The sequence below is a fragment of the Stegostoma tigrinum genome, chromosome 2 (assembly GCF_030684315.1).
Source record: "Stegostoma tigrinum isolate sSteTig4 chromosome 2, sSteTig4.hap1, whole genome shotgun sequence".
NCBI classification, from domain to species: Eukaryota; Metazoa; Chordata; class Chondrichthyes; order Orectolobiformes; family Stegostomatidae; genus Stegostoma; species Stegostoma tigrinum.
Genome location: NC_081355.1, coordinates 13625859 through 13639257, shown reverse-complemented (window position 1 = coordinate 13639257; position 13399 = coordinate 13625859). Strand labels below are relative to the sequence as shown.

The 13399-nt window shown below is 40.3% G+C and overlaps 1 protein-coding gene across 1 annotated transcript in view; it reads right to left on the bottom strand.

Moving 5' to 3' along the window:
• LOC125461198 (regulation of nuclear pre-mRNA domain-containing protein 1B-like) overlaps positions 1 to 12361 on the bottom strand; it is a 54081-nt gene extending 41720 nt beyond the window's left edge. The window contains exons 1-2 of the mRNA XM_048549694.2: positions 12030 to 12361; positions 215 to 344 (exon numbers count right to left, since the gene is read on the bottom strand). Coding sequence (XP_048405651.1) covers positions 215 to 344; positions 12030 to 12180 — 281 coding nt within the window. The 5' untranslated portion in view covers positions 12181 to 12361. The remainder of the gene's footprint in view (positions 1 to 214; positions 345 to 12029) is intronic.
• Between the last annotated feature and the right edge of the window lie 1038 nt (positions 12362 to 13399).

Here is a 13399-nt window from a genome sequence, read left to right as displayed (position 1 = left end):
CCTAATTGCTCAGACATCCTTTAGAAGTGACTGCGCAGATATTTTTCAAAGAGCAAAGAGACTGCCTTTCAGATAAAAAGTTGGAACACAACCTCAATATTTCAGAATAATTCCTAATCAGATAACTTGATTATTACAGGCATTTAATATCTGAAGTGGACAAGTTATTAACAGAACTCTGGATTGGCAGATTTGCAGTGAATAGATTTAGTACCTTGAAACATGTGAAAACGCATCCACCAAAACTGGAGCAAAATCCTTGGTAAATTCTGGTCCCTTTTTCTTACTGTTCTGGATCACGTCATTTGCCAGATAAAGAAAGGTCAGTTTTCTACTTGGTTTAGCTGTGGACAAAAATTGGAAAAAAGTCAAGAGATCTAGTGTTATTTAATATTTGTCAATGGGTTGTAGTTTTTCACTAGAAAAAATAAAAAGCTGAATATTTTCTTCAGTTTGTGTATTCATTTCAAAGAAACACTCGTGGATTGAGCATTTTAATATTCTGACACTCCAGCTAAGCTGCATACAGAGAAATGGGAAACAATTTTTTATTTATATAGTACCTTCACAGCCTTGTGATGTCCTAAAGCATTTCACTTTAATTAGTACTTTTGCTCAACGGTGTTTCAATGCAGAGGAGCAGCCAACTTACATGGAAGGTCCACAAATATAGAACACAGAACTGTACAGCACACAATATCATGACAAACATGTACTGACCTAAAAGTATCTTAAACACCCTTATCATACCTGCCTCCACCACCATCCCTGGCAGCACATTCCAGACTCCTATCACTTGCTGTGTTAAAAAAAAAACTTTCCCCCTTTCACCTTAAAAGCATGCCCCCTAGTTCTAGGCATTTAAACTCTTGGGGGAAAAAAAGAAGAGATTCTGACCATCAACCCTATCAATGCACCTCATAACTTTGAGATAACAAGGAGCAGAGCTGAATGAACACAGCAGGCCAAGCAGCAAAGGAGCAGGAAGGCTGATGTTTCAGGCCTAGATCCTTCTTCAGAAATAGGGGAGGGAAAGGGGGTTCTGAAATAAATAACGAGAGAGGGGAAGCAGATAGATGATAGATACAGGAGAAGATAAGTGCAGAGGAGACAGACAAGTAAAACAGGCAGGGATGGAGCCAGTAAAGGCGAGTGCAGGTGGGGCGTTAGAGAAGGGATAGGTCAGTCCAGGGAGGACAGACAGGTCAAGGGGGCGGGATGAGGTTAATAGGTAGATGTGGGTGGATAGGTGGGAGGGCAGACAGGTTAGGGAGACGGGGACGAGCTGGGCTAGTTTTGGGATGCAGTGGGGGAGGGGAGATTTTGAAGCTGGTGAAGTCAACATTGATACCATTGGGCTGCAGGGTTCCCGAGCAGAATATGAGTTGCTGTTCCTGCAACCTTCCGGTGGCATTGTTGTGGCACTGCAGGTGGCCCAGGATGGACATGTTGTCTAAGGAACGGGAGGGGGGAGTTGAAACGGTGCTCGACTGGGAGTTGCAGTTGTTTAGTGTTATAACTTTGTAGGCTTGTATCACGTCTCCCCTCAGCCTTGCATGATGTGGCATGGTCTTTTTGTTTTTCTAGTCTCTCCTTAAAGTTCATATCCGCTAAGTTCATGCTAAACAGTACCTTCTCTCTATACAACAATGTAGTGCCTGCTCACTCTAAGCGTTCATGAGCTGGAACATGGCTTGAAACCACAACCTAAGTTCAGAGGGAAGAGTGCTACACTAAACAGGATTTCAATGGTATCAGAGATAATAGGAACTGCAGATGCAGTAGAGTCCAAGATAAAGTGTCGAGCTGGATGAACACAGCTGGCCAAGCAGCATCTTAGGAGCAAAAAAGTTGACGTTTCAGGCCTAGACTCTTCCTCAGAAATGAGGGAGGGGGAATGAGGGTTCTGAAATAAATAGGGAGCGAGGGGGAGGCAGAAGCCTCTTCTAGGGATGCCTAACCTGAAGCAGTTACCCTCCTCCCTCCAGACAAACCTCAGGGGACCGCTCTTCCACTGCATTATCCATTTTCGATCCGCCTCCCCCTCTCTCCCTATTTATTTCCAGAACCCTCTCCCCCTCTCACTCCCCCATTTCTGAAGGTAGGTCTAGGCCTGAAACGTCAGCTTTTTTGCTCCTAAGATGCTGCCTGATGTTTTCATCCAGCTCTACACGGTTATCTCAGATTTCAATGGTGTTGAACATAAAGGGGGGAGGGGTTATTTCCTAAACACAGTCAAAGTAACCAAAACCTGGGAGGCAGGGTGGATAAAAGTAATGCCATTTGGATTCTGGTAAAAACAGGAAAGGTCTGAAGCATACTTTCATTAAATCAAAAAGCTGCAAACATTCAGAAAATAAGCAATATTCAAACATTACTATTTTCAAGCTCCCAGTTAAGCAACACTGATTTTTAAATTTCAATGGTCTGACTCCTCACACTCTCTAATCTTCCCCAGCCTGACAACACTTCTATCAAAAATCAGATCTGGTGGAGCTCCAAAACTCCAAGTTTAAAAATAAAAATCACCCCACTGTGCTTTCAGTTGCCAAAGATGTAAACTCTAGAGTTTATTTCCTGAGCCTCTTGTTCCACCTTTAAGGCATTCTGTCTGACCACGCTTTTGCTCATAATCTGCTAATATTCCTTTATAAAAGGCTCCACATAATATTCTGTTCAATGACACTCCCACGAAAGCAGGACACAAAGGGTGCAACATAAATGCAAGTTATTGTTATAATGTAGGTGTTTTTATATAGAAATTATTGGCTGACCACCCACATTGCTGTGGCACGTTTTATAGACTCCTTCCAAACAATATAGTAAATATACATCAAGTATATATGCACATTGCATCCACCACCATTCAGCATGGATTATGATAGTCTAGATTTTTGAATCAAATTTCAGAGTTCAGGCATGAATACAATGAAGGCATTCCAGTGCAAATTCTAGTTTTTCTCCTAGAATTTGAAAGTAAAATTTTGACTTGCTCAAAGAGATTTGGCCCTGCTGTCCATTTACATGGCTGGATGTTATTTGGTCTTGATATACCCCATTTCATGATCTGGCAACGTCTTTGTGTTCTTCCCGCTGGCTTGAGTGATTATTAAAAAATGGTAGCACTGCCCCTAATGATAGTTCCTCTCTCCAAACAAAGCTGTCAGTGCACTGTTTTCATGGACTACAGAGACAAAACAACCAAAGATATAAAGCTCAAATCAAGGAACATATTGTGTACTGTTTAAAAAAGTTCAAAAATAAAGTAAAAGACCATTCTTTCTGCAAGCAAATACAACTACTAAAATTATCCAAGTGTGTTACTTGGTTACTTACTAATTAAAAATGCTATTAGTCATATCTGCATTGTCTATGAACAAAATGATTTAATGCCACTTGCATTTTACAGTCAATACAGTAAAATAGTGAAAGGCTTCAATAGTTGCCATAATCTGGCACATTTTGAATAGTTTAATAAATATGATAGAAGATAATACTGATGGAGAATAGTTTAAGAATTTAAAAAAAACTAAAAAGAGTTCCACGCCAACTAACCAACACCACGTGTGGCACTAACGCTCCATCACCTTGCTGCTGCCTGCACCGGACCCACCACCCTTTAGGCACCATCTCTTCACTGCTGGGCCCACCTCACCGCCTCCAGTCCTGGGTCACATTGCTGACCCCATATTTGCCCTCCAACCAGGAGTCCCCAGTTCTGCTGCCACCTCGATGGTGCCAGCAGGCTAATGCAATGAACAACACTGCTACAACAAGACAGGTCGCACAAACTTAAAACAGATGGTGGCACAAGCTTTTGATTAACGGAATGATCACCGACGTTCACTGACACTGATTGAGAATGTAGTGGGCAGATTAGCTTCATGTAGCTTTGAGAAGGTGGCCAGTAAAACCACCACTGTAGGAGTTTCTAAGGGTAATATCACTGCCAAAAATTATTTTCAGATACTTTATCAAAGACGTCCCTTCCATCATAAGATCAGAAATGGGGATATTTTTTATCATTCTTTCAGAAATGCCGTAGCCTGTGCCCAAATGTAGCAAGTTCGAGACAAAATTTAAGCCTGGGTTCACAAGTAGCAAGAAACACTTGTGCCACCCATTGCCAGACAATAGCCTACAGTCAAGAGACAATTCAATTACCCCATGGCAGTCAATGGCATTGCTGAATGCCCCCGGGGTGGGGGGTGTTGTTGTTAAACCATTGACCAGAAACTGAACTTGACCAGCCATGCAATTCTGCATCTTACAAGGCTGAAAATTCTCTGGTGAAATACTCATCTCCCAACACGTCAAAGCCTACCTAATGTTTACAAAGCATAAGGAGTGCAATACAATAATTTCCACTTGCCCATATGAGTGCAGCTTCCAGAACAAAGAAGTTTATATGATTTACACCTCAATTAACACATTCTACATGCAGTCCCTTGACCACTGTCGCATTGTGGTAGTCATGTGTATTGTCAACAAGATGCAATGCAATAAAACTTGCTAAAACTTTTGAGGTAATGCCTTTTAAATGCTTGACTAAAAGAACTCTCAGACCTATTATTGCATCATGTAGTTTGCTTTCAGCACAGACTACCCATTCTTTGCTACTCTCAGCTCTCTACCACTTATTCAGCTTCTCTCCTGTTCTAGCCTGCCATCCATAGTCCACTAATCTACCAACAGCAATCATCTCTCTCTCTCTCTCTCTCTCTCTCCCACCACTCCACCGTGGGTGTCTGCTTAAAATCTACCCCCCCAGTCTTCAGCATAAATGCCAGCTTTTCCTAGTTGCCATCAATTTTGAACACTCACCTGACTCAAAAAATTAACTCTGCTTTCTTCCAGACCTACTGAGTTTCACCAATTTCTGTTTTTACTTTCAAACTCATTACCTCTACGATCTAGAATAGCAAGGACAGCAAACACACGGCACACCATTGCCTGCAAGTTCATCCTCAAACCACATCTTAACCAGACTTAGAATCATAATCATTACTCCTGAACTGTCACAGAGTTAGCACCTCTTGAACACAGTGCTGTTCAGAAGGATGATGGTAGCAGCTATCTTCAGGGATTTAGGGTTGGGCAATACAAACACCTGCCTTGCAGTAATGCCTACTACACCCCAATGGAAAAAAAGTTATAAATAAGAAAACTCAACAGAGCATTTGATAAATTGCATATAAACCAACTTGCTCAAATCTGATATGAAATAAAAGATGAAGGTTGGCAGAGGTGCACCACAATGTAGGGATTGGCAGAGAAATGGAGCAGTGATGACCAACTGAATGGTAGAGCAAACTAGTGGGGTTGAATGGGCTAGTCTTGTTCTTATTTCATTATCTTCTGTACTTTTGGGAGTCTTAATCCATAGATTTGTTTATTCTGTGTAATATTTCCTACTTACAATAGTTCTGCAAAACTATTAGCCTTACCCACTTCATTTGTGAATGTGTGCATGTTTGTATTTACAAGGGGGTGCAGTTTGAATTTATTAAATATTTATTAATTAATAATCCACTGTTGGAGGATCCTTAAAAGGAAATGTTTGTTGTAGTTAGTTTTTAATTTTCTTATTGATGAAAGCTAGTGGTCAAAGTTAGACAAATTGACTACCTGAGTGATTAGACTGGTCACTTAAACATTTGAGACAACTTTTGGAATAGTAGGGCTCAATTTCCAATGCACTTTTCCCATCATGGAAATTAGTGTTTTTGGGGTGATTATATATTCATTCCCACAAAAATGCCAAGTTTTTTTTAAATAAAGTTGCGTTAAATTACACCTATTAGTTATTGCCAATTTAATAACTGTGGTATCTGGGGAAATTAATGCTTTTCTTGTGCATTGTGGATGTGAGTTTATTAAGTTAAATTTCATAGTGGAGGATTTTGAAATCTTTCAATGTTGCTTCAGACAGCAAAAATTCCATATGTCCACACATATACCGAAATATTGCATTAACTAAAAATGAAGTCACGGAGACAAAGACTTAGAAAAAGTAGTCTTCAAGGATAGCCCTTGAAAAACTGTCGTCACCATAGTAGGTACAAAGACCATTCCAGTAACAGCTCTAAATCAGGAGATAAAGAGAGAGGAAAACCTCATGAAATGGAAAATATAACCTAGCATCTGGATGGAGCCTTGAGCTGACAAGTCTTTGGGTCTAGATGGATATCATCATAGAGTTTTAAAGGAGGGTGGTTGGGGAGGTGATTATTTTCATACTAATTTTTCAAATCCCAGAGAGTCAGAAAAGGTTCCAGTTGACTGCAAAGTAGCAAACGTGACCCTTATTCAAGGGAAAAGAAGGCAGAAAGGCCAGCATACTTGACACCGGCCACGGCAAAGGAGCTGGATCATTAAAAGAGGTTATAAGCTTATTAAAGGAAAATAGAAATCCAGGCTTAGAAGGGCAATTTATTAGCGTGGACAGATCATTTTTTGCCTGCCAGCCAAACAGTATACATAAATGAGAATCTGATTCGAATATGTGACAAGTGGAGCCCCATGGCCTCAACATTTTACAATTTACATCAATGATTTGGATGAAGGGAGCAGATGTATCATGGCTAAATTCACAAATAAAACAAAGCTAGGTACAGAAGCCTGTCGTGAAGACATACAAGGCTTGCAGACAGATTGGCTGAATGAGTAGGCAAAATTTGCCAGATGGGAGTATAACATGGGAAGTTGTGAAGTTGTTCATTTTGGCAAAAAAAGCACAGTATTTTTTAAACAGAATGTTTGCAAACACTGAGTCGCAGAGGAATTTAGGTGCTCCAGTGCATGAGTCAGAGTCAGTACAGGGCATTCCATCAGCCTTAGTTATAGGTTATACCTTTCTATGACAAGAGAAACTGAACATAGAAGGATGTTATGCTTTAGTTATGCATGACGTTAGTGAGGTCACGTCTTGAAAGCAGTGTGCAGTTTTTGTTTACTTATTTAAGAAAGAAGATAAATGCATTCAAGCAGATTTACTGCTCATTTCAGGTATAAATATAGTATACTGCAGGAGGATAGACTGAAAGAAAGAAGACTGGGCCTGTGTCTGCTGGAGGAGTGAGATGGCTTGATTGAAGCATATAAGTCCCTGAAATGGTCTTCATGAAGTGAACATAAAAGGATGCTTCCTCCTATGGAGGAGGAGTCCAGACTAGGGATCCTTCTTTAGGACTGAGATGAGAAGTTCTCTGGTTAGTGCAACTTTCTTCTCAGAAAGCAATAGAATTAAGGCTATTTAAGGTTTTTAAACAGAGGTAGACAAACTCTGGTGAGAAAAATGGAATTAAAGCTAAATCAAGGGAAGATGGGAATCTAGAGTTTCAAAAACAAATTGCCATTATCTCAAATGAAAGACAGAAGAATCTTAAGAGGTCAAACAGCCTACTTCTGCTCCTATTTCTTAGATTTATAGAAAAGAGCTTTCAGTGCCTGGAGAGAACGATTTCAAAGCCTGCTGAACACAAAACTTGGAAAGATAGCATGGCAGCGAGCAGCAGAGTAGGAAAACACGGAAAGACTTGACTGGGAAAGTGGACATACATCTCAGATGAAGGTTAATATGTAGATTAATACATAGAAGTCTGAAGCCATTTGTACTAGTTAGAATGTGTGTATAAACTAAACGGTAAAATTTTAAAGGAGGTATTGAAACAAAGAAAATGGGATTCATAAGTCCAGATTTTTGACAGAGGCAGAAAGGGCGATGAAGCCATTATAAAAATCACACTGGATGCTGGATATAGTATCGTAGAGGTATGAGAATAAAGATAAAGAAGTCAAGCTAAACCTTTTTACATCACTGATTAAGCCCAACCAGAGTACTGTGTCCAATTCCGGGCATTTCTTTGAAAAGGACACAAGGGAGAATGACCGGAACAACATCTGGAAAGTAGACAGACTAGATAAAGATAAAGATTGTTTCACTTTACAGCAGAAATAGGTAATGGGAGAGTGGAGGACATTTTAAAATCATAATGGGTTTTGACAGAGGAATCAGGACAAAACTTTCAGCTGGCAATAAGGTTGGTAATCAAATAAATGAGGTAAAAACAAAAGTGGAACATTGTATTTCTGCTTTCCAGCATCTGCAAACAGAAAATGCTGAAAACACTTGTTGCATCAAGCAGCATCTGCGGAGAGAGAGACAGAATTAATAGTTTAGACTGATGACTCATCAGAATTAGAAAAAAATTAGAACTCCCTAACATTTTAAGTATGAACAGAGTCGGGGAAAGGGAGAGGAGGAGAGCAAAGATCAAAAGAGAAAATTTATGATAGGTCAAAAGGCGCAATAGATTAAAAGCACAATAAGAATGACAGCACGAAACATTGGGAGCCACTAAAGAATCAAACAAGGTGCGTTTAAAATGAACTATAGCCGGGCATAACAGAATTATCACCCAGTTGATACAAATTTAAATAAACAAACATTCTTCATTGTTTAAGGCCTTGTACCTTTTCTAAAAGTTACTTTCAAGTCTGCTTTCACCTTAAAGCATTCCCTGATAGAGTTTTTTAAAAAAAAAACACTTCATTTATCCAGGGAATGCTTTAAGGTGAAAGCAGACTTGAAAGTAACTTTTAGAAAAGGTACAAGGCCTTAAACAATGAGGAAAAACAGAAGGGCTAAGATAGACCAGGACAGTGGACCAATCGGACAACTTTGTCAAAAGAACATGAACGGTTGGGCCAAATGGCTCTTTTTAATATTCTGAGTGTCCGAAAATCCAAAATCTTTTGAAGCAGTGCAAGTTGAAAAGCATTCTTGCTCCAACATGAGCAGTCTTTACACAATGAGCAATCGGTAAATTATATTTTTTATTGAAGACAGTGAGGAGGAATGAGAAGACAAAGAAAAAATTCAAAGTTAAACAACCTTCAATAAGATCCTAAAACATACAAGGCAATTCCACACATAATAAATGATTGAAAATGCTACTTCCAAAAATTAATTCACACGATGTGGGCAGCACTTACTAGGCTGTCATTTATTTCGAATCCTTAATACCTTCGAAAAAGGTAGTGGTGAGCTGCCTTCTAGATGGTATAGATACTCCCAGCGTGCTGCTAGGAAGGAATTCTAGGATTGTGACTCTGAGTGAAGGCAAGTAATACAGTTCCAAGTACGTCCAGGTATCTGCTGTCCTTGCCCTTCTGATGATGGAGGTCACTGGATTAGAAAGTGTGGTCTATGGATTCTTGGTGGGTTCTTGCAGTACATCTTGTAGACTGTACACACTGTTGCTCTGTCTCTGAGGAGGGACAGTGTGTTGATAGTTTATCTCAGATAGGGTGCTAATCAAGCACATTGTTTTATCCTTAATGGTGTTGAACCTCAAGTGCTGTTGGAGATGCGTGTACCATTCTACTTATTTCATGTTGAAACACTCCTGTCTCATTTAAATCAAGATTAAAATTACAATACAGAATGTGATGCAACTTTACACAAGAATCCAAGATTAGGGCATGAATGGCAGGCTGATTAGTTGAGAAATAAATGCTTAAGGTGTAGAAAATCTCCCACTTTTTTTGAATAAGTTCTGTTCCATCAATTTAAACAGTTTCAGTTAGCAACAGACCTAAAAACATTTGCAATTTTGACAATGCAGCATTCCCTTAATAGTTTCTGCCAGATCACATGCTCAAACCTTAACAGGGAGCTACAGTCAAGATCCAGCTGACCTGAGCAAGAATGTTATCAGAGTCAAAGCTGTAAAAATACATAAATTAGAGGTCAAATTTGTTGTTAGCCATGAAGCAGCATGCCAAGTTTCAGGCTACCCTATTCCCAACCTGTATACAAAAAAATATTCAGCAAGTCGCTGCAAACATATCACTGGAGCAGCAAATCTACAGCTGAGTCTACTCATTGTTGCACCCGTATTCAGTTTTCATACTTTCGCCCTGCAACTATCAGACAACAGCTAGATGCTGTCAGAGTAAACTTGCAATCTTAATGGTGAGTGTCTAATTTCCCCTCATTTACTGGAAGTCAAAACATTCACCTATTTATCCAAAATCATCTCCACCTCATCTTGAGATACCAAGTGCCTATCCCCATTTCCTTTCCAAGGAAGTACTCAACCATGTTACAAAAATTAAGTTGTAGAACATCGTTTTAACAAAGGTAATTAAAAAGTTTGCCAGAAAAACATGACTTAAACAATGTATCTTTGGAATGTTGCAAAGGAGCTTGGATCACATACTATTTCAAGATCATGCTGACTACCAGGTTCCATCTAGATGCCATAAAAGAATTTTACAAAAAAAAATTCTCATTCTCTGCACGAACAGGTGACTTTCGCCAACTATTACCATATGCCCACTCCAAATCCCACCTTCATCTCTCAAGGGAAGAAATTCACTGACATTTCAAGATTAACATATTTAAAATTCAGTTGTTTTCATTCTGCCACAAACGTTCTTTTATGGACACATTGGATAGAGCAGGCCGAGCACAACACAATCCACATCAGCTCCAATTGTCAACTTCTGAAACTTAGGCGCATTTACGACAACATCGCTGCTTTTCTGCCAAGAGAGCAAACAAGCAAGAGGGAGAGTATCAACAGGTGTTACAAGCTACTATTTTGACTAAACTGGATACACCAGACAAATTCAATTGAGAATTTAAAGAGAGTCTCACGTAGTTGGGGAAAAAATAAATGGTCTCAAATCTTACTTTTCACAGTTTTGCTCTCCACTGGAAAAAGTCTGAAATAGAAAGCATGAAACAGCAACCAAGCTGTTTGGTTCACCAAAATTGTTCAGTGAAGGAAATCAACCATCCTTACCTGGTTTACGTGGAATTCTAGACACACAATGCGGTTGATTTTTAAACGAAGTCTAGAAAATTAGGGATGGGAAATAAATGCCAGGGACACCCATATCCTATAAGCAAATATTTTCTTCCCTTCATATTCTTCATACAGTTTTTTAAAAAGATATTTTTCAGCAATGCTAGTTTGGCTTTTCAAGACGAATTATTTAGCCCTTACCTTCTACATACAGATGATGAAATGTGGTCATTACAGCTATCATGAGAATTTTAGTATGGTTAATCTAATTTTAGTATGCATTTGAAAGTGTAATGTCCCCTCTGAATGGCAACTAGAATTTTAACTTCATCTTAAATCTGTGATCTAAATCAAACTAACAACTCCATCTGCATAGATTTGGTGGTCCTTCTCAGAAAAATTGAATCCAAATTAAAACTATATTTAGGATTCAACAAACATGAATTGCAAAGCACTTCTCCTGTCAGACAATATTCATCTGAACTTTAACCACATGGCATTGAGTCTTGGTTTATTCATTAGCACCAAAGAATAAAACTAAACGTTAATGTTTCAAATTAACTCTTTGGACAAAGACATTCTTGGGATATTACAGGCTTAAATGATTAATTGAACTCACTGTACAAGTTAATACAGATCTCCAGTTTTAAATTTACATCATGAAACAAAAACCATCACTTGACCACAAAGAAAGTAACTTCAGCTTGCTGGCATCAAATCTGGCAACAAGAATGCAAAACTGTAGAAAACTATGGTATAACAAAGTTATCTCCAAAATATGTCCGTAAATTGATAGGATACATAATACTGAGAAGGCAAAGGAGCTGTGTTTGAAGACTAAGACTAATCTCCTATCAGCTAAACCAGATAATTTCCCCTGCTTTAATGCAAACGCTCCATGTCTTTGAGGGAAAAAATACTAGTCGCTACCCAAACAGATGTACGGAAAGTAACGATACAGAAGAAAACACCACCTTCAACTTGGCATGGCATAGCATAGCATAGCAGGGCATGGCATTCCTCGCCTGCGATGTATATAAAGCAGAATCCCAAAACTTAAGTCCTCCCCTCCAACCCCGCCGAGGCAAGGCCTGATGGAATGGAAGGTGAAGCCTGGCTTCTCCATTTGGGTGAGAGTACAGCCCTGCTGCGTGTAATCTTGGGCGTGTGTGTACATCCTGTGCCCTGGTACCAGGCGCCGGCCGCGCTCACCTTTCTTGAGCTCTCGGTGCCACACCAGCACGATGGTCTTGGAGTGCTTGCGGTGGTGGATCAGCCACAAGGACAGCGTCTGCACGCTCTGCTGCGAGTTGCTCAGCTCCGCCAGCTTCTTTTCCAGAGCTGACTCAGAAAAGGCGGACATTCTCCTATCGGACCGGAATGGGGGAGGGGGGGGAAAGGGGGCAGGGGGGAAGGAGCGGAGGTCTTTTTTATTCAGCCCACCCCGACCCCACCACCAAACAGTCAGAGAGCGAAAAGTGAGGAATACTCAGAAATCCGGCACCGGCCAAGATGGCGTCGTTGGCGACGACCTGCGCCTGACGTCGTCGGGCGCACGTTGGTCGACGCGATCGAGACAGTCGACGGATTGACGTCATCACGCACACAGGCCGGCCGCCGCACTGTCACGACCACGCCATTGACGTGTCGGGATCGTCATGGGTTTGACATCATCACGCCGACTTCGTTGGCTCTGACGTTTGAGACTGGTCTCTGGGACCATTAGTGAAAGGTAATTCACCCCTTCGTTGGTGACAATCTATTTAATAGACAGTTAAAGTGATATAATATACAAGGCTTGGGGTTAAATGCTGGAAAATGGCGTTAGATTAAGCTGCATTTTTGATGTCTGATGTGAATATGTTGAACCGAAGGACCTAACACTTTTGCTGTTTATAAACCCCAGATACACACTGGTAAGACCATTCTGTTGGTGCTGTTTTCTTTCAGGTGGCATTTGTTCTGATTTGGCCCATTACCTTGCTAGTTCTTCTTCTTAGGCACTTTCTGGGCAAATGAAATAACTCCGCAGAGGTCAGTATCCTATCACCAAGTCACCCTTTATTTACAGGTAGCAAGTCCTTGACATAGATCCAGCTCCCTCACAGCCACCTCCCAGGGTGGACAGGCTGTCTGACAATCTTGTACTTATCGTCAGCCAGGGCTCCCTGATTAGACCAGATCAACAGCCCAATCAGGGAACTCATTCTGTGAGGTCCACTTGGCTGACTTCATTACAATCACTACTGCAGTAAATGTTGACCTAGCTAGCAATGCCCTCATTCCATGATGGACTTCCATCCAGTGCTGTGTTTTTTTTTCCAAGGTAACAACAGATTAACACTGGATCCATAAACTCTACAATACTGATGTAATGAGATACTGATTTATATTGTTATGCAGTGGTGACAGCAGCAGTCTTACCTTGAAGTATAGAATATATTCTGGTATAAATTAAAGAGCTTTTCAGGAATCTGTCAGAGTCAGATCTTAGTCACTCTTTGAATCTAGCCAATTGGATACAAATCTGGCTTGAAGATATGGAACAGAGGGCAGTGGTTGAGGGTTGTTTGTCAGACTGG